The 20,177-nt window shown below is 42.7% G+C and overlaps 1 protein-coding gene and 1 pseudogene across 2 annotated transcripts; both read right to left on the reverse strand.

The window, feature by feature from the left end:
- Positions 1 to 3,163: 3,163 nt before the first annotated feature.
- Positions 3,164 to 7,645, reverse strand: LOC141760680 (uncharacterized). 2 transcript variants are annotated; one of them, XM_074623710.1, is made up of 5 exons: positions 7,195 to 7,645; positions 4,396 to 5,855; positions 4,209 to 4,318; positions 3,757 to 3,849; positions 3,164 to 3,632 (listed from the first exon to the last, which is right to left on the reverse strand). In XM_074623710.1, the coding sequence occupies exons 1-2, from the start codon at positions 7,291 to 7,293 to the stop codon at positions 5,079 to 5,081; spliced, it is 876 nt and encodes a 291-aa protein (XP_074479811.1). In that variant the 5' UTR covers positions 7,294 to 7,645; the 3' UTR covers positions 3,164 to 3,632; positions 3,757 to 3,849; positions 4,209 to 4,318; positions 4,396 to 5,078. The 2 variants fall into 2 exon arrangements, with proteins under 2 accessions (XP_074479811.1, XP_074479810.1); XM_074623709.1 differs by having other exon boundaries at positions 4,209 to 5,855.
- Positions 7,646 to 11,268: 3,623 nt separating this feature from the next.
- LOC141760656 (uncharacterized) overlaps positions 11,269 to 20,177 on the reverse strand; it is a 10,926-nt pseudogene continuing 2,017 nt past the window's right edge.

Here is a 20,177-nt window from a genome sequence, read left to right on the forward strand (position 1 = left end):
ATACAGGTGAGCTGTTCTGTAGTGCAGGTGAACTGTTCTGTAATACAGGTGAGCTGTTCTGTAGTGCAGGTGAACTGTTCTGTAGTGCAGGTGAACTGTTCTGTAGTGCAGGTGAGCTGTTCTGTAGTGCAGGTGAACTGTTCTGTAGTGCAGGTGAACTGTTCTGTAGTGCAGGTGAACTGTTCTGTAGTGCAGGTGAGCTGTTCTGTAGTGCAGGTGAACTGTTCTGTAGTGCAGGTGAACTGTTCTGTAATGCAGGTGAACTGTTCTGTAGTGCAGGTGAGCTGTTCTGTAGTGCAGGTGAGCTGTTCTGAGAGGAATAAGAGGGACGATTAGAGCGGGGACGGGATGAGGGTCGGCTGTGTGTTGCCGGGGAAACGGCAGGGGGGCCCATTTTCTGCGGGGCGCCGGGATTGGATGGATCGACCCTCTTCGGGCATCTAGTGAGGATGCCCCCCCCCCCCCTGGGCGCCTCCCTAGGGAGGTGTTCCAGACACGACCAGCTGGCAGGAGGCCACGGGGAAGACGCAGGACTAGGTGGAGAGACTATATCTCCCCACTGGCCTGGGAACGCCTCGGGATCCCCCAGTCAGAGCTGGTTAATGTGGCCCGGGAAAGGGAGGTTTGAGGTCCCCTGCTGGAGCTGTTGGCCCTGCGACCCGACCCGGATAAGAGGTTGAAGATGAGTATAAGACCCTCTGATGCTCAGCCTCTGGGATGGACAGCAAGATGATCCTCCACGAGGATGATGACGGTTGCCAGGTCGCCAGGCGGTGGCACCGTACCCACTCCGAGGTCCCGGCCGGGAGCTCCTCCACAAACTGCTCCAGCACCATCAGCTCCAGCATCCGTCCCTCGCCAGCGGACTCCCCCGGTTGAAGCCACCTGGTCGCTGTGTCTCTCAGCTGCTGGGTGTTGACAAAGGGACGGTCGGCGGGTCCCAGCTTTGTGGTCCAGAACCGGCGTCGGGGATCCGGTCGAGGACGGCCTTTTTTGATGTCCTCATACCTCCCCGACTCCACCGCTGGCCAGCCCCACGCCGCGGCCGTCGCCTCGAACATCTCCAGGAAGGTCTGGGGGTCGTCCGCCGACGTCATTTGATGCAGAGCGATGCCGGCAGAGCGATGCCGGCAGAGCGATGCCGGCAGAGCGATGCCGGCAGAGAGATGCCGGCAGAGAGATGCCGGAAGAGCGATGCCTGTAGAGCGATGCCGGCAGAGAGATGCCGGAAGAGCGATGCCGGTAGAGCGATGCCGGTAGAGCGATGCCGGTAGAGAGATGCCGGCAGAGAGATGCCGGTAGAGCGATGCCTGTAGAGCGATGCCGGCAGAGAGATGCCGGAAGAGCGATGCCGGTAGAGCGATGCCGGTAGAGCGATGCCGGTAGAGCGATGCCGGTAGAGCGATGCCTGTAGAGCGATGCCTGTAGAGCGATGCCGGTAGAGCGATGCCGGTAGAGCGATGCCTGTAGAGCGATGCCGGTAGAGCGATGCCGGTAGAGCAATTCCGGTAGAGCGATTCCGGTATAGCGATGCAAGGCGGTGCGCCGCCACCGGCTCTAGGTCGGCTTGGAAAGGCTCGGGGTGAAGGTGCTTCCCGGGGCCGAGGACAAAGTGTCACCGGGGTGGACTGTCCTCAGTGCGCCCCGACCGCGTCATCGTGCCCCCAGGGCGGGGCTCGGCCCACATAAAAGTAGCCAGGGGTCTGCAGCGATGTCAGCAACCCACCCGACCCGTCTTGAAACACGGACCAAGGAGTCTAACGCACGCGCGAGTCAGAGGGTGCGAGCAAAACCCCGTGGAGCGATGAACATGAGGGCCGGCGCACGTCGGCTGAGTTGGGATCGGCCCGTCTCGCCCGCACCGTCGGGGAGGTGGAGCGTGAGCGCGTGCGATAGGACCCGACAGATGGTGAAGAGAGGTTAACGTCACGCTGCCGTGAAGTGGTATCAGTGCTGTTTTGCGAGTACGAGTACATGAGCACAGTATCGGGTATCGGAGCATCCCTAATCCAAACAAACCCGTACACTGCCTTTATGCCTCTCTGGCATCGCTCCCCCTGACATCAGCAGAGCAGTCATCACCAAAGCCGAGCGCACTGATGCCAGGATTACTGAACGGAGGAACCAGTGGAACAGCTGTGGCAGCCAGACAACCCAACGGATGGAGAGATGAATGCCTCGCTACCGGCTACGATCAAGCTCGGGCTCTCTGGAAAACACTGAACCGGCTGCGGTCCGGCGAAGGACGCTGCAAGGCGTCCATGAAGAAATGGAAAGTAACAACTTCCGATGCGTGTGCGTGTGGCGAATCCCAAACCACGGAGCTCATCATGAGATGTAGCCGAGCTCCACGATGTACCAAAGATGACCCGGCCGAACCAAACGCCGCTGCGCTCGCTGGCGCCGACCGCCGGAAAGACGTGATCTAGAAGACGGCTGGACACGAGGAAGAAGTAACTGGATCATTCTGTTGTGTGTGACATCAGACTGGACTTAAACTTTGAGTTTCAAACTTTGTAAAACAAAATGTAATAAATGAATACACAGATATAGATTTACTGAATTATTATTTATTAATAGAATAATAAATCGAACGCCAGCAACTCGGTAAAATATCTTTAAAATGAACAGGAATTATAAATCAAGCGTAAACCTTTAATGCAGCAACAAACTAGATTCCAGTATATAATGTATAAAGCATAGAAACACAGAATCTAGATCAGTATGGTATCCCTACTCACAACTCCGCCCTGTCATTGTCTACCTTCTGATGCAAAGAGAAGAGGAGTCATGAACTGAACTGAGTCATCTGACCAAACAGTCTAGAAGCAAAGAGACGAAACTCTGCTGCTTTTCTGACAGCGCTGCGGTAACGCTGCCGCCATCTTGGACTGAAAACTCCAGTGAGTGTGTGTCCATGGACGTATAAAGAGTATCTGTAAATCAGAGGAACTTAATCAACCTCCCAGTAGGAACACTTCAATATCCCTCATTTAAATCATGATGTAAAAGTAGTAAAATGAACTAACAGCTGAATCCAGAGTTATTTTTTTGGACATTATATTTTACTTTTTTTTTACATTTTTCCGACAATTTGTTTTACTTTTTTTGTTTTGTTTTTTACTTTTTTTCCGACATTTTTCAGAATTTTTTTTTTTTTAACTTTTTTCTGACATTTTTTAAAACTTGTTTTCTGACATTTATTTTTTTGACTTTTTAAAACTTTATTTCTGACATTTTTCTTTTTTTCATACATTTTTCTGACATGTTTTTTTTACTTTTTAAAACTTTTTTCCAACATTTTTCGGAATTTTGTTTTTTGACTTTTTTCTGACATTTTTTAAAAAAAAATTTCTGCCATTTTTTAAAAACATTTTTTTTCATACATTTTTCATACATATTGTTTTTTACTTTTTAAAACTTTTTTCCGACATTTTTCGGAATTTAGTTTTTTGACTTTTTTCTGACATCAAGTTGTTTTCGGACATTTTACAGACATTTAAAAAAAAAAATTTCTGACATTTCTTTTTTGACTTTTTAAAACTTTTTTCAGATATTTTTTTAAACTTTTTTTCATACATTTTTCTTTTTTTCATACATTTTTCTGACATTTTGGTTTTTACTTTTTAAACCTTTTTTCCGACATTTTTCGGAATTTTGTTTTTTTACTTTTTTCTGACATCAAGTTGTTTTTGGACATTTTACAGAAATTTAAAAAAAAAAAAATTCTGACATTTTGTTTTTTACCTTTTAAACCTTTTTTCCGACATTTTTCTTTTTTTATAAATTTTTTCTGACATTTTTTTCTGAGAATTCTTTTAAACTTTGTATTCTGACATTTTTTAAAACCTTTTTTCTAACATTTCTTTTTTTTACTTTTTAAAACTTTATTTCTGACATTTTTCTTTTTTTCATACATTTTTCTGACATGTTTTTTTTACTTTTTAAAACTTTTTTCCAACATTTTTCGGAATTTTGTTTTTTGACTTTTTTCTGACATTTTTTAAAACTTTTTTTCTGCCATTTTTTAAAAACATTTTTTTTCATACATTTTTCATACATATTGTTTTTTACTTTTTAAAACTTTTTTCCGACATTTTTCGGAATTTAGTTTTTTGACTTTTTTCTGACATCAAGTTGTTTTCGGACATTTTACAGACATTTAAAAAAAAAAAATTTCTGACATTTCTTTTTTGACTTTTTAAAACTTTTTTCAGACATTTTTACTTTTTTTCAGGACATTTTTTGGACTTTTTTTTTTTTTAAACTTTTTTCGGACATTTTTTAAAACTTGTTTTTCGGACATTTTACAGACATTCTTTTTTAACTTTTTTCCGGAATTTTTCTTCTTTTTTTCTTACATTTTTTAAAACTTGTTTTTGGACACCTTCAGACATTTGTCGGACAATTTCTGTACACTTTTCGGGCATTTTTCAGACTATTTTTTGGATTTTTTTTCTAAATTAATGAATCAACTTTCCAGTAGAAACACCTAAATATCCTCATTTAAATAAAAAAAAAAAAAAAGAAAGTAAAATAAAGATTGAAAACTACACAAAGGAGGAAAATATAATGTTGAACTATGAAACAATAAGAACAAGAGAATATGTATGAAGCAGATAAAAACAATAACGGGAACACATCTGGAATAAATCATTCTAAACTCTCTTTGTGGAGCTTTTGACCATATCCCATGGCCTTCTTCAGCACTTAACCTTCCCCAGCTGTCATCACATGACGCTAGTCCAGCACACTCACATGATAACAGCTGGTTGTATTCTTACAGGCCCAGGGGTCAACTACAAAGAGACGAAAGACAACTACAAAGAGACGACAGACAACTACAAAGAAACGACAGACAACTACAAAGAGACAAAAGACAACCACAATCAGACAAATGCCAACTACAAAGGTACAAAAGACAACTACAAAAAGATGAAAGACTACTACAAAGAGACAAAGAGTACAATACAAATGCAAAGAGACAAAAGACAACTACAAAGAGACAAAGATAACAACACAGCTATCAGGGAGGAGGCAGGAGGAATCTGCTACGTTAGCCCGGCTCTGTAAACTGTTCAAGACGATGTCGTGTGGACGCGTTTGTGGACACTAACACTTCCTCTGTGAGAAAAGGTTTTCCCACACTGGTCACAGCTGTACGGTTTCTCTCCCGTGTGCTTACGTTCGTGGTTCTTAAGTAAAGCTGATGTAATGAAAGCCTTGTCACACTGTTCGCACCAGTACGGTTTCTCTCCGGTGTGAAGACGTCGGTGGACCTGTAAGGCAAACCCCCGGGAAAAGGTTTTCCCACAGAGGTCACACCAGTACGGTTTCTCTCCAGTGTGAATGCGTCGGTGACGAGTAAGAGTATTTTGCCTTGCGAAAGTCATTCCACACTCGTCACAGCTGAACGGTTTCTCTCCAGTATGAAGACTTTTGTGTTTTATGAAATCACCTTGAGCGGCAAAAACTTTCTCACATTGATCACAGCTGTACGGCTTTTCTCCCGTGTGAATGCGTTGGTGGGTTTCAAAGTTTTTCTTGTGAAGGAACGCCGCTCCACATTCACCACAGCTGTACGGTTTCTCTCCAGTGTGAATGCCATAATGGATTTTTAGGGAACTTGCTCTCGCAAAACCTTTCCCACATTGGTCACAGCTGTGGGGTTTCTCTCCAGTGTGACCGTTTTGATGTCTTTTAAGGTGACTCTTGCGTTTGAAAGTTTTCTCACACTGATCACAGCTGTGTAGTTTCTCTCCAGTGTGAACTCTCTGATGAATCTTTAAATATCCAGATGTTGTGCAGGATTTGTCACAGTGCTGACGTTTGAGTCCCCCTCTTCCTCTCCGTTTCTATAGCAACAGACAGATATAATAAAGAGAGAGAGTCAGTGAGACGTGGAATACATGACAACAAAGACACAAAGACAATTCCAAATAGACAAAGACAACTACAAAGACTTTTATTCTCGTAATATTACGACTTTTTTTTCTCGTAATATTGTGACTTCAATCTGTAAATCTCAGATGTTTTTCCCTCAATGTGGCCCTAATACTCCGTAGTACATTGTCTCTTTGGCCCTCACTGCATTAGACTTATATACTATATACTTAGACTATAAACTGTGTTTTCTGGCTAAAATGGCTCTTCTGATAGTAGACTATAGTCTGACAGATTAAACAGAGCAAAGCAGACACCTCAGACCTCATCCTCATCCTCATCCTCATCTGCAACCGCTTATCCCGTTAGGGGTCGCGGGGGGGCTGGAGCCGATCCCAGCCGACATTGGGCGAAGGCGGGGTACACCCTGGACAGGTCGCCAGTCCATCACAGGGCTGACACATAGAGACAGACAACCATTCACGCTCACACTCACACCTACGGGCAATTTAGAGTCCACAATGAACCTAACCTGCATGTCTTTGGACTGTGGGAGGAAACCGGAGTACCCGGAGAAAACCCACGCTAACACGGGGAGAACATGCAAACTCCACACAGAAGGGTCCCAAGCCGGATTCGAACCTGCAACCCTCTAGCTGTGAGGCGCCAGTGCTAACCACTGCACCACCGTGCAGCCTCACCTCAGACATAATTAGTAAATATATCTAAATATAAAAAAGTCAATGATTGGAAATATAATTTGTAAGATATTATTAAACGTGATGATGTGAGTTGGAGGAGAGGGAGGGACTCGTAGAGACTCGTAGAAAACTCATCTAAAGTCTTCTAAGAGTCCTCAATCCGCGGTGCACGGTGCACGTACGACTCACTCGCTTCATCATTTCTCATGCGATACTTGTTTGTGGTTACACGCTCTGTGTGTTGAGGTATCAGAACGGATGCAGATGTGTCTCAGTTCATTTCAGGAAACTCCCCAACAGTCCCGGGTTTATCTTCAGCAGGCCAGAGATCTCAACTCGCTTCAAAATCTCTAAATGAATCCAGTAGAATGTTTGATGTTCAGCATGTCTGTAGTCAGAGACGTCCTGAAGTCAAATAGATCAGGATCATTGGCAGCAATTATTGATTACATTTATTATCCAGCAACCCAGAAATCAAAGAATAAAGACATTTCCTCCGATTAGTGGTGTTCTCTTTTTAATTTACAATGTTTTATACTTCTGCTGAATATAATCCATCAATCCCCCCCCCGTTATGACGTCATGAACCCATGACGTCATGAACACTGACCTGAACATCGGTGGGATCAGAGGACGAGCCTGCTGCTGGTCTACTGGGGACCTCGTTGCTCCGCTGGTCCGGGTTCTGCTGCTCCTGGTCGGCCTCCATTCTGCTCTTGTAGTGCTCCTGCTCCTGGTCCTGGTCCTGCTCCTGGTCCTGGTCCTGGTCCTGGTCCTGGTCCTGGTCTCTGAGATCCAGCAGGTCTTCACTCTGACTGCTGAACACAGCACGGACTAATTCTCCTGATGCTCCGGTTGAAGCTGCTGATACAGGTCTGGCTGGTTAGCATGGAGCTATCTCCTCTCCTCGCGTCTTAGTCCCGCCCACGTGAGATGAGAGCGGAGGAGGCGAGGAAAAGACTCGAGGAGAGAGGAAACGAGGAAATATGTTTTTAGAGACATGAGACGTCGTTTCCTCTGAAGCGTCACGTGAAGCAACGTCTGTCTCTGATGACAGCAGCGATCAGCTGATCCAGCTGTGATCAGCTGATCACAGCTGGATCAGCTGTCAGTCGGCTTTAACAGCTGTGGAGACCTTAGATGGAGTTTATGTCTGAACTGTATAATACTAATAAAGACACTCAGTTGTTCTCAGTGGCAGAGCAGCAGTGTTTCTCTCTGTAGTCTGTTACCTGTTGAACAAACACCTGCACATGAATAACAGCTGGTCTGTATTTCTACCTGGACTGAGTCCTGCACCAGGAACCATCTCAACTGGATCAATACCTTTATATTATTTATTCATTATAAGCGTCTGTAGTTATTGATATTCTGATAGTATAAGTTATTTATTAGGCGGAATGTTTCAGAGAAAAGTGAAATGATGTAACTCATATCAAACCAACTAAACTATAAAACGTTTAATCTGTGATCTGTCTTCACTCCGGTTTGAAACTCCAGTGATGTTGAGAGGTAAAGTTATCAGATCAGTCTGATCGGTGCAGCGTCCAATCAATAACTGAAATCCAGTAAGGGGGCGTGTCGGAACACACTGAACCGGCTGCGGGCCGGCGAAGGACGCTGCAAGGCGTCCATGAAGAAATGGAAAGTAACAACTTCCGATGCGTGTGCGTGTGGCGAATCCCAAACCACGGAGCTCATCATGAGATGTAGCCGAGCTCCACGATGTACCAAAGATGACCCGGCAGAACCAAACGCCGCTGCGCTCGCTGGCGCCGACCGCCGGAAAGACGTGATCTAGAAGACGGCTGGACACGAGGAAGAAGTAACTGGATCATTCTGTTGTGTGTGACATCAGACTGGACTTAAACTTTGAGTTTCAAACTTTGTAAAACAAAATGTAATAAATGAATACACAGATATAGATTTACTGAATTATTATTTATTAATAGAATAATAAATCGAACGCCAGCAACTCGGTAAAATATCTTTAAAATGAACAGGAATTATAAATCAAGCGTAAACCTTTAATGCAGCAACAAACTAGATTCCAGTATATAATGTATAAAGCATAGAAACACAGAATCTAGATCAGTATGGTATCCCTACTCACAACTCCGCCCTGTCATTGTCTACCTTCTGATGCAAAGAGAAGAGGAGTCGTGAACTGAACTGAGTCATCTGACCAAACAGTCTAGAAGCAAAGAGACGAAACTCTGCTGCTTTTCTGACAGCGCTGCGGTAACGCTGCCGCCATCTTGGACTGAAAACTCCAGTGAGTGTGTGTCCATGGACGTATAAAGAGTATCTGTAAATCAGAGGAACTTAATCAACCTCCCAGTAGGAACACTTCAATATCCCTCATTTAAATCATGATGTAAAAGTAGTAAAATGAACTAACAGCTGAATCCAGAGTTATTTTTTTAACATTTTTCCGACAATTTTTTTACTTTTTTTCTGACATTTTTCAGAATTTTTTTTTTTTTACTTTTTTCTGACATTTTTTAAAACTTGTTTTCTGACATTTCTTTTTTTTACTTTTTAAAAAAAATTTCTGACATTTTTTAAAAACTTTATTTCTGACATTTTTCTTTTTTTCATACATTTTTCTGACATTTTGTTTTTTACTTTTTGAAAACTTATTTTCTGACATTTTTTGGAAAAAAAATTTCTGACATTTTTTCTGACATTTTTTTTCTGAGAATTCTTTTAAACTTTTTTTCTGACATTTTTTAAAACCTTTTTTCTGACATTTTTCTTTTTTTCATACATTTTTCATACATTTTTTAAAACTTTTTGATCTGACATTTTCTGATTTTTTTTCTGACAATTTTCTTTTTTACTTTTTTTCAGGACATTTTTTTTTTTTTCTTTTTTCTGACATTTTTTAAAACTTGTTTTTCTGACATTTTACAGACATTTTTTTAAAACTTTTTTTCCGGAATTTTCAACTATGAAACAATAAGAACTAGAGAATATGTATGAAGCAGATAAAAACAATAACGGGAACACATCTGGAATAAATCATTCTAAACTCTCTTTGTGGAGCTTTTGACCATATCCCATGGCCTTCTTCAGCACTTAACCTTCCCCAGCTGTCATCACATGACGCTAGTCCAGCACAGTCACATGATAACAGCTGGTTGTATTCTTACAGGCCCAGGGGTCAACTACAAAGAGACGAAAGACAACTACAAAGAGACAAAAAAAAAACTTCTAATTTTTCACACAATGATATATTATGACCAATTTATATATATATATATATATATAATATATATATATATTATTATATTATGACCAATTTGTTTATATATTCATTATATTATGACCTATTTTTTCGACAAATTTTTTACTTTTTATTTACAGACATTTTTTAAAACTTTATTTTCGGTCATTTCTTTTTAAAACTTTCTTCTGACATTTTCAAAAAACTTTTTTTCTGACATTTTTCTTTTTTTCTGACATTTAGTTTTTTACTTTTTAAAACTTTTTTTCCGACATTTTTCGGAATTTTGTTTTTTTTACTTTTTTCGGACATTTTTTAAAACTTTTTTTTGGACATTTATTTTTTGACCTTTTGAAACTTTTTTCTGACATTTAAAAAAAAAAAAAATCTGACATTTTCCTTTTTTTCATACATTTTTCTGACATTTTGTTTTTTAGTTTTTAAAACTTTTTTTCCGACATTTTTCTGATTTTTTTTTTTGACTTTTTCCGGACATTTTTTAAAACTTTTTTTCTGACATTTTTCTTTTTTTCATACATTTTTCTGACATTTTGTTTTTTACTTTTTAAAACATTTTTCTGACAATTTTCGGAATTTAGTTTTTTGACATTTTTTAAAACTTTTTTTTCTGACTCTATTTTTCACCCAATGGTATATTATGACCAATTTATATATATATATTTATTATATTATGACCAATTTGTTTATATATTTATTATATTATGACCTATTTTTCATCACCCAGACTACTGAAGTATATATATGTAGTTGATTTTCTATAAACTTTAATCTTTGGACTGATAGTGGTTGGTAAAGTCAAATAATACGACATCAGAGGTAAAATCATTGCTTTCCCGTCGGGTCAGTGTTACAGGAACTCTTAGCCTGCCAGTTAGCCTGCCAGTTAGCCTGCCAGTTAGCCTGCCCCGGGCCGGGTTAGTTTCCCAGAATCAGTTGCCATAGTAACTGAGCTTGAACTATGTTGAGTTTGCTTCATGGAACCGAATCAACTGAAGCAGATAAAAACAATAACGGGAATACATCTGTAATAAATGATTCTAAACTCAAGGCTCACATTCTCTGTTTTTGGTGCTTTTGACCGTATCTATGTCCGGGGCGGCGTGTAGCCTTATTGCACGGAGCAGATTAATAATTATCATTAATTAATATCAGAATATGTATCTATAATTAATAACTCAAAATGATTCATCATAAACTCCTGAATTGTTGTAAAAGGTGAAGGAGAGTGACGGCACTCAGCTGCAGATGTCATACACAATTAGTTTTAATATCAGAATGAAACCTTATATCCAATTCAATTATTCCATTTAGGACGCCACCCAAAATGTGATATTAGTCAGTTGGATCTCGTAATCTCAGGGAAGCTACGGAGTTCTTGAACATAGTGAACAGTCATTGGAGTTGTTTTATAAACACACACATCAAATAATCAAGTTCTTTATAAATGAAATGTTTATTTAAGTAACTACGTGACTAAACTACTAAACAGAAAATAAGTGAATAAATGATCAAACAAAAGGAAAAAGGAACAGAATGATAAAGGATGAATGAAACCATGAACATTTATGAATAGAGACAAATCAAATGTGACCAGCTCAGTTCAGTGACTCATATCTCGTCGTTAAATTTGTCGCTTGACGTCTAGGCGCATCAATTAGGGAAGATTGTGAAGCAGTTTCATATTTTAAATTTAGGGATGAGCCTAATTTAAGTTTAAGGCTTACTGATGAATTCCTGTTATTCTTATATCTGATATTAACTAACAATTTCTTACACAAACTTTATTTATTAATAAACTCTAAACTTGTTTAGTAGCCCAATCATCAAACTCTTTCACATCTGAGAATGTATTTATATCACCTGACGGTTTCTGATGTGCAGATGGGAGGTTGTTCTGGTTACCAGGAGTGGTAACAGGTTCTGTCTGGATCTGGTGGATCCAACGGGGCGACTCAGTTTGAATCGTTTCTGTATATTTTTATATATTTAGTCTTTCGATTAAACTTATTTTGCAGGATTGATACTAATTAATTCACTTCACATAATGAATTCTTCCCTGTTTGACATCTGGGCTTTATCTGCTGCAGAACGGTACCAAACACCGATATGATATAAACCACTGAATAAAACCTGATCAATTGAATTCAAATTAATTAATCAATTACCCAACATGGACAAACCTTGTTATCATAACATGCAGTTATACAAACGCTACAACAGCCAGACCTATATATGTAGATATATACAGTGTATGTGCACTAATTACACAGTAAATGACTGGATATGATTGATCTCAACATGCGGCACAGATCGGTCTAGATGAGAGCAAGAGGTAAAAGGGCCATGAAGCAGACATGTCTGTGAGACTGGACCTCAGGGAGATACAAGTTACCAAAATGATAGTTAGAATTCAACTTAGACGACGTAAAACACCTGTACACACATGTAACAGTAAAAAGGGGTACATTTGTGTACAGTTCACACACAATGTTAAAAGGTGTAATACACTTTAAGTAGATTATAAACATATATTCTATATATAGGACTTACATCTCTGGGGACCTATAATACGCATATATAGAAATAACATGTCTGTACGCTGGTGAGATCTAACCAAGTGATTAATTTAAAGGGAAGGTTTTGATCTACAACCTTTAGCTTCATTTGTTACTAGCATGAGCATTTGAGTTATATAAATTGAAAATGACTGACATAGATAAACTAAAGTAGTTCAGTATAACAGATGGGGATATGACCTCTAACAGGAATGTCTAATCTAAGACATGAAGGGTCCACAGATGAACAGGGGGAGGGATTAGAGACTGACTGTGCATCTTTCTGTAGAGTCCCTCTAATTTCAGTTTCCTTCTTGTCCCAAACATTTACATGTTAAACAAACTTTCTGATATTAAAACATATGTTAGCTCAGCATTTCAATTATAGTACACGTGAATATGCATTAAATGTCAGTTTCATTTAGTCTTCTTTAGTTTGGATGCGTCTCTGTTAATGTGACTGTGTGTGAGCCACCCAAAGGAATACAGTGCAGGTCGTAAACCGAGGAGGAGGAGGAGGTCATAAAACCTGCTTTGTATATTCATATTGTTTCTCTAGTTCTGCTTGAGAGCTCCAACCTGTACAACAAACTTCAGTTCTTTTCAGATGATCAGTTAAACATAGCATATTAACTAATGTACATTTTAATGGCAGAATTAGTTTCATTCTGATTCTCATCATCGGTTCATGGTGTCTTACTGGTTGGTCTTCACCTCTTCTCTAAGTCTTTGGGAAGAACCTGATGTCAGGGCCTTTAAGGGCGGCTGTGGCTCAGAGGGTAGAGCAGGTTGTCCACCAATCGGAAGGTCGGTGGTTCGATCCCCGGCTGCTCCGGGTCACATGTCGATGTGTCCTTGAGCAAGACACTTAACCCCAAACTCTCTCTCCCCCTTTCCAACACTCTATCCACTGTCCTATCAATAAATACTTAAAAATGCCCCCAAAAAAGAACTTAAAAAAAGAACATGAAGTTACTGTTGGTCAGCCTTCAATGTGGAGAGAAGCTCAGAATATAACAACACAGCTATCAGGGCATGGGGAGGAGGCAGGAGGAAACAGCTAGCTGGGCTCTGAGAAACGTTCACAACAATGCAGGGTGACTGCGTTGGTGGGCTTTAAGGCTATCAGACCGAGTAAAAGTTTTACCACATTGGTCACACCAGAACGGTTTCTCTCCATTGTGAATGCGTTGGTGGGCTTTAAGGTGACCACTGTGAGAAAAAGCTTTATCACATTGATCACAACAGTATGGTCTCTCTCCAGTGTGAATGCGTTGGTGAAGTTTAAGGGAACTACCCCGAGAAAAACTTTTACCACATTGGTCACACCTGAATGGTTTCTCTCCAGTGTGAGTGAGTAGGTGGGCTTTAAAGTTTCTATCATCAGAAAACATTTTCCCACATTGCTCACACCAGTACGGTTTCTCGCCAGTGTGAATGCGTTGGTGGATTTTGAGAGAACTACTCCGAGAAAAAGCTTTACCGCATTGGTCACACTCGTATGGTTTCTCTCCAGTGTGAATGCGTTGGTGGACTTTCAGGTGAAAGGATTGAATGAAAGCTGTCCCACATTCATCACAGCTGTAGGGTTTCTCACCAGTGTGAGTGCGTTGATGGCATTTCAGTTTGCCTGATGTGGTGAAAGCTGCCTGACATTCATCACAGCTGTATGGTTTCTCTCCAGTGTGAATGTATTGGTGGATTTTGAGTTTACTCCCAGAACCAAAAGTTTTCCCACATAGGTCACACCAGTACGGTTTCTCTCCAGTGTGAATGCATTTATGTCTTTCTAGGTGACCTGATTGAGTGAAAGCTGCTCCACATTCATCACAGCTGAAGGGCTTCTCTCCAGTGTGAATTCGTTGATGTCTTTCTAAGTCACCTGATCTACTGAAAGCTGCTCCACATTCATCACAGCTGTAGGATTTCTCTCCAGTGTGAGTGCGTTGATGCATTTTCAGGTGACCTGATTGAGCGAAAGCTGCTCCGCAGTCATCACAGCTGTAGGGTTTCTCTCCAGTGTGAGTGCGTTGATGCATTTTCAGGTAACCTGATTGAGCGAAAGCTGCTCCACATTCATCACAGCTGTAGGGTCTCTCTCGAGTGTGAATGCTTTGATGTCTTTCTAGGTCACCTGATCTAGTGAAACCTGCTCCACATTCATCACAGCTGTAGGGTTTCTCTCCAGTGTGAGTGCGTTGATGCATTTTCAGGTGACCTGATTGCGCGAAAGCTGCTCCACATTCATCACAGCTGTAAGGTTTCTCTCCAGTGTGAGTGCGTTGATGTATTTTCAGGTCACCTGATCTTGTGAAAGCTGCTCCACATTCATCACAGCTGTAGGGTTTCTCTCCAGTGTGAATGCGTTGATGTTTTTTCAAGTAACCTGATCTAGTGAAAGCTGCCCCACATTCATCACAGCTATAGGGTTTCTCTCCAGTGTGACTGCGTTGATGTGCTTTCAGATTAAATGATGCTGTGAAAGCTGCTCCACATTCATCACAGCCGTAGGGTTTCTCTCCAGTGTGAAGCCGTTCATGTATTTTCAGGCGATATAACTGAGTGAAACCTGCCCCACATACATTACAGTTGTAGGGTTTCTCTTTAGTGTGACTGAGTCGATGGACTCTTAGGATATCTGATCGAGTGAACGCTGCGCCACATTCATCACAGCTGTAGGGTTTCTCTCCAGTGTGACTGTGTTGATGCATTTTCAGGTGACCTGATTGAGCGAAAGCTGCTCCACAGTCATCACAGCTGTAGGGTTTCTCTCCAGTGTGAGTGCGTTGGTGGATTTTGAGGGCACACGGAAAAGGGAAAGTTTTCCCACATTCATCACAGCTGTGTAGTTTCTCTCCAGTGTGAACTCTCTGATGAATCAGTCCCTTTCTTCCTCTCCGTTTCTATAGCAACAGACATACAGAGAGAGACAATGAGAGAGTCAGTGAGATGCCATGGTGGAGCGACCTATCTAGAACCATAAAGAACATTTAGAGCATGTCAGTGGAACATAACCCACAATGTTCCAGTCTGACTAATGCACTACTAACTGTGACAACCAACTGCAGGGCCGTGTCCCTCTGTAGACATTTGATTGATCACCACAGACGCCCCCTTGACATTTATTAATTATCATCCCCATTATGGGAGTTGCATTATGGGAAATGTAAGACCCAGTAATCCTGGAAACTTGTTTTCCAGTTATTTCTGCGTACAACAACGCAACAATTAGCATTACAACCGCCAAAAGAAAAAATAGCGACTGATAAATTCATAATAATAATTATAATTGTATTTATATTAATCTTTGATATTTGCTAATAATCAAAGCTGGTTCTACCCAATCCCAACACATTGGTGCCCCGTGTGAGGCTATCTAATACCAACTTTATTCCAATATTTATGCAAAATAATCAAGTTTGAGTTATTTATTTTTCCATATTTTTTATTTTTGAAAATTAATTTGCACATGATTTGCCAAGCATATAGTAAGTTGTGATTTTTGGATTGCTTCAGTCTGTACTAGTGGTTAGTTATTTTCCTTTCTGGTTCTAATAGCAGTTAAGCTTGCTATTGGGTTAAGAAATCCCGAACACACTCTAACACAGCTAGTACTCAACTGAGGGGCTGAAGTCACCTCATTAACATCCTAATAGGAGAAGAGTAACAATAGCCTTCAACACTTCAGTTTGTAAGCCACAGGGTTGAAGCCTCTCACCTCTGCATTTACAGCAGCCTTCCATTAAGCCTTCCCTCAGGGGAGGGGCCAGACCTCAATGAAATGAACCAAACGGACCGAAGTAACCTCGCCCGGACAAGGGACACCCGGAAGGGGAGTTTGCCGGCGAACGTCTGGTGGCTGGGTCTTGGCCCATGGTGTCCGGCTGGGCTCAGCCCGAAAAACCATCATGGGGCTGCCTCCCTGTGGGTCCATCTCCCGCAGGGATAGGCATTGAGGTCGGGTGCTATGCGAGTCGGGCGGCAGGAAAAGGCGGGGATCTAGGCGTGCGGATACCCGGCATCCCAGACTAATTCTTGGCCTGTGGAACGTCACCTCTCTGGCGGGGAAGGAACCAGAGATGGTGCGGGAGGTGGAGCGGTACCAACTAGATATAGTTGGGCTAACCTCCACGCGTAGCTCTGGTTCTGGAACCACAGTTGTCCAGGGTGAGAGGCGCCGGGCGTTTAGCAATAGTAACTCCTTTTAGTAAGGCTATAACTAAAAATTCATTCTGCATCTGATCTTTGGGCGGTACAGGCGTGGCTACACCATAGCTCTTGAGGCCTCAGTAGGCTACATTACTACAGTATATTTGTGCTCAGTAATCAGCAGGTAAATGTCTGTTCGGCCTACATATGAGGTGTCTCAACATTTAGGAGAACTCACTTTTGTTGAACATAATAAATTAACTGTTGTATTATCAAACCGTGGTAGTTTACTTAAATGTAACATTTTCAATGACCAATAACTCACATTCATGACGTTTCTTTAAGGGAATCCTATCATAATAATATGTAACGTTAATATCTCTGAAGGAATCTGTCAAAATGGTCTTAGAGATTCACAGCTTTTACAGCGTCATGGTGGCCCTCACGCATAAGGCCCGCCTCCAGGAAGAAGAAACCAGTCAGTGCATGTGGAATACGTGGAATACCTACTATCTTTGTAGTTTGACGTACATTTACACTCACACAGACAGAGGGGTGAGGAGAGGTATTACAAGCTGCTTAGAGCTATTGTTAGGAAGTTAAACAGGAAATAATTCCCTCTCTATTATCTCATTTATATTACTGTGAAACATCTCCTTCAAACTACTGGATTTATTCAAGTTTCTCACCAACAACTACATTTTACAAGATTACATTTTACTCTCACCCAATACTCAATTTTACTGAATTGAGCCTGAACACATCATAATCAATAGAACCTCATTTACGGTAGCTGGTAGCTCTGGTGCTGCCAACGTTAACTAGCTTTCCTCCTGCCGGATTCAACACTAATCTGATGTCCCCAGCATCGTCCGGGTTCAGAGACTAGAAAACGTTAATGCCGATCTCACATTTTTACTGAATATCGGTCGATATTGAGCTGCATTCACACCATGATGGTACAGATAAACTACTGTCCGTTACACCACTACTAGTTAACAACTAGCAGAAAGTCATAATAGCTCAAATTATAAGAGATAAATGGTTGAAAAGTCCCCCCGGAGACGCTGAGGACACAGAGGCGTGTCTGCACCGTCCACACGAGGCATAAAAACAGCACTCGTGGACTCATCATGACACAACATGTGGGGGAAGCCTCTGATGACGGAGGAAATGTGCTGCTTTAATGACACAAGTCCATGCTGCCTAATAACCGAGAGTTTAAGCGCTGCTCCGGTTACGGCGCTCATGCTCGCTGCCCGAGCTCCAAATATTCCCTGTTGATTAATATTGCTATAGTTTGCTGTCTGTAACGTTACTGTGCGACACTCAGGTCAACATTATCTTAAAAGTTGAAGCTGAAGTTTGAGTCTCAGTTCAGCAGCAGCAGACTGTGGTGCAGAAAGCGGAGTTGCTCAGCCTGTTCTCCAGTGAGACGGCTTCTGCTCCTCCCATAAACTAGAATACTTCATGACCAATGATTACTAGAACTGGATATATCCAATAGCAATAGAAGTGACTATTTAACTCAGTGTTAACTGAGTGTTAACTGCAGTGTCTGTATGGATTAACACAGGCCTTATATGCAGTTCCATTACATTACATGAACCTGGGAGATGTGACATCATATCTCACATTACATATTACTGATATTATAACACTACTGTCAAAAGTCAGAGCTGCTTCAGGACAGACTCAGTAACGTTAGTTAATAACGTTAGTCCTGGTTGAGACTGAGAGGACAGACTCAGTAACGTTAGTCCTGGTTGAGACTGAGAGGACAGACTCAGTAACGTTAGTCCTGGTTGAGACTGAGAGGACAGACTCAGTAACGTTAGTCCTGGTTGAGACTGAGAGGACAGACTCAGTAACGTTAGTCCTGGTTGAGACTGAGAGGACAGACTCAGTAACGTTAGTCCTGGTTGAGACTGAGAGGACAGACTCAGTAACGTTAGTCCTGGTTGAGACTGAGAGGACAGACTCAGTAACGTTAGTCCTGGTTGAGACTGAGAGGACAGACTCAGTAACGTTAGTCCTGGTTGAGACTGAGAGGACAGACTCAGTAACGTTAGTCCTGGTTGAGACTGAGAGGACCAGCCGATCAGATGTTTTGCTCGTCAGCTGGCTAAATTATGGATCAACAAATGAACTTATTGACGTTGGCTATTGCATTCAAGCTCTACGACGCTCCACATTAGCTCACGTTGTTCATGTAAAAACACCAACTCATACGGGCGAGTAATGTGACGTTCGCAAATTGAGTAGTCCATGTCTGTGATTGGTCAGATGCTGCAGACACCGCCCCGTTCACGTGAACGCTTCACAGCCAGACTGAGAAACTCTGGGTAGATTTAAAGAGTTGTTAACCAGCTTCATAGGACCGCTTAGCGAGATCTCTGTTGTTAGAGTTAGTGAAGCCAGATAAAGAGAAGATACCCTGGGTACGACGGAGATACCCTGGGTACGGTGGAGATACCCTGGGTACGGCGGAGATACCCTGGGTACGGCGGAGATACCCTGGGTACGGCGGAGATACCCTGGGTACGGCGGAGATACCCTGGGTATGGTGGAGATACCCTGGGTATGAAGGAGATACCCTGGGTACGGTGGAGATACCCTGGGTATGGTGGAGATACCCTGGGTATGATGGAGATACCCTGGGTACGGTGGAGATACCCTGGGTACGACGGAGATACCCTGGGTACGACGGAGATACCCTGGGTACGACGGAGATACCCTGGGTACGGTGGAGATACCCTGGGTATGGTGGAGATACCCTGGGTATGAAGGAGATACCCTGGGTACGGCGGAGATACCCTGGGTACGGCGGAGATACCCTGGGTACGGCGGAGATACCCTGGGTACGGCGGAGATACCCTGGGTACGGCGGAGATACCCTGGGTACGGCGGAGATACCCTGGGTACGGTGGAGATACCCTGGGTATGAAGGAGATACCCTGGGTACGGCGGAGATACCCTGGGTATGGTGGAGATACCCTGGGTATGAAGGAGATACCCTGGGTATGATGGAGATACCCTGGGTACGGTGGAGATACCCTGGGTACGACGGAGATACCCTGGGTACGACGGAGATACCCTGGGTACGGTGGAGATACCCTGGGTATGGTGGAGATACCCTGGGTATGAAGGAGATACCCTGGGTACGGCGGAGATACCCTGGGTACGGCGGAGATACCCTGGGTACGGTGGAGATACCCTGGGTACGGTGGAGATACCCTGGGTACGGTGGAGATACCCTGGGTACGACGGAGATACCCTGGGTACGGTGGAGATACCCTGGGTATGGTGGAGATACCCTGGGTATGAAGGAGATACCCTGGGTATGGTGGAGATACCCTGGGTATGAAGGAGATACCCTGGGTACGGTGGAGATACCCTGGGTATGGTGGAGATACCCTGGGTACGGCGGAGATACCCTGGGTACGGCGGAGATACCCTGGGTATGGTGGAGATACCCTGGGTATGAAGGAGATACCCTGGGTACGGTGGAGATACCCTGGGTATGGTGGAGATACCCTGGGTATGAAGGAGATACCCTGGGTACGGTGGAGATACCCTGGGTACGACGGAGATACCCTAGGTACGGTGGAGATACCCTGGGTATGGTGGAGATACCCT

The sequence above is a fragment of the Sebastes fasciatus genome, chromosome 22, assembly GCF_043250625.1.
Source record: "Sebastes fasciatus isolate fSebFas1 chromosome 22, fSebFas1.pri, whole genome shotgun sequence".
Lineage (NCBI taxonomy): Eukaryota > Metazoa > Chordata > Actinopteri > Perciformes > Sebastidae > Sebastes > Sebastes fasciatus.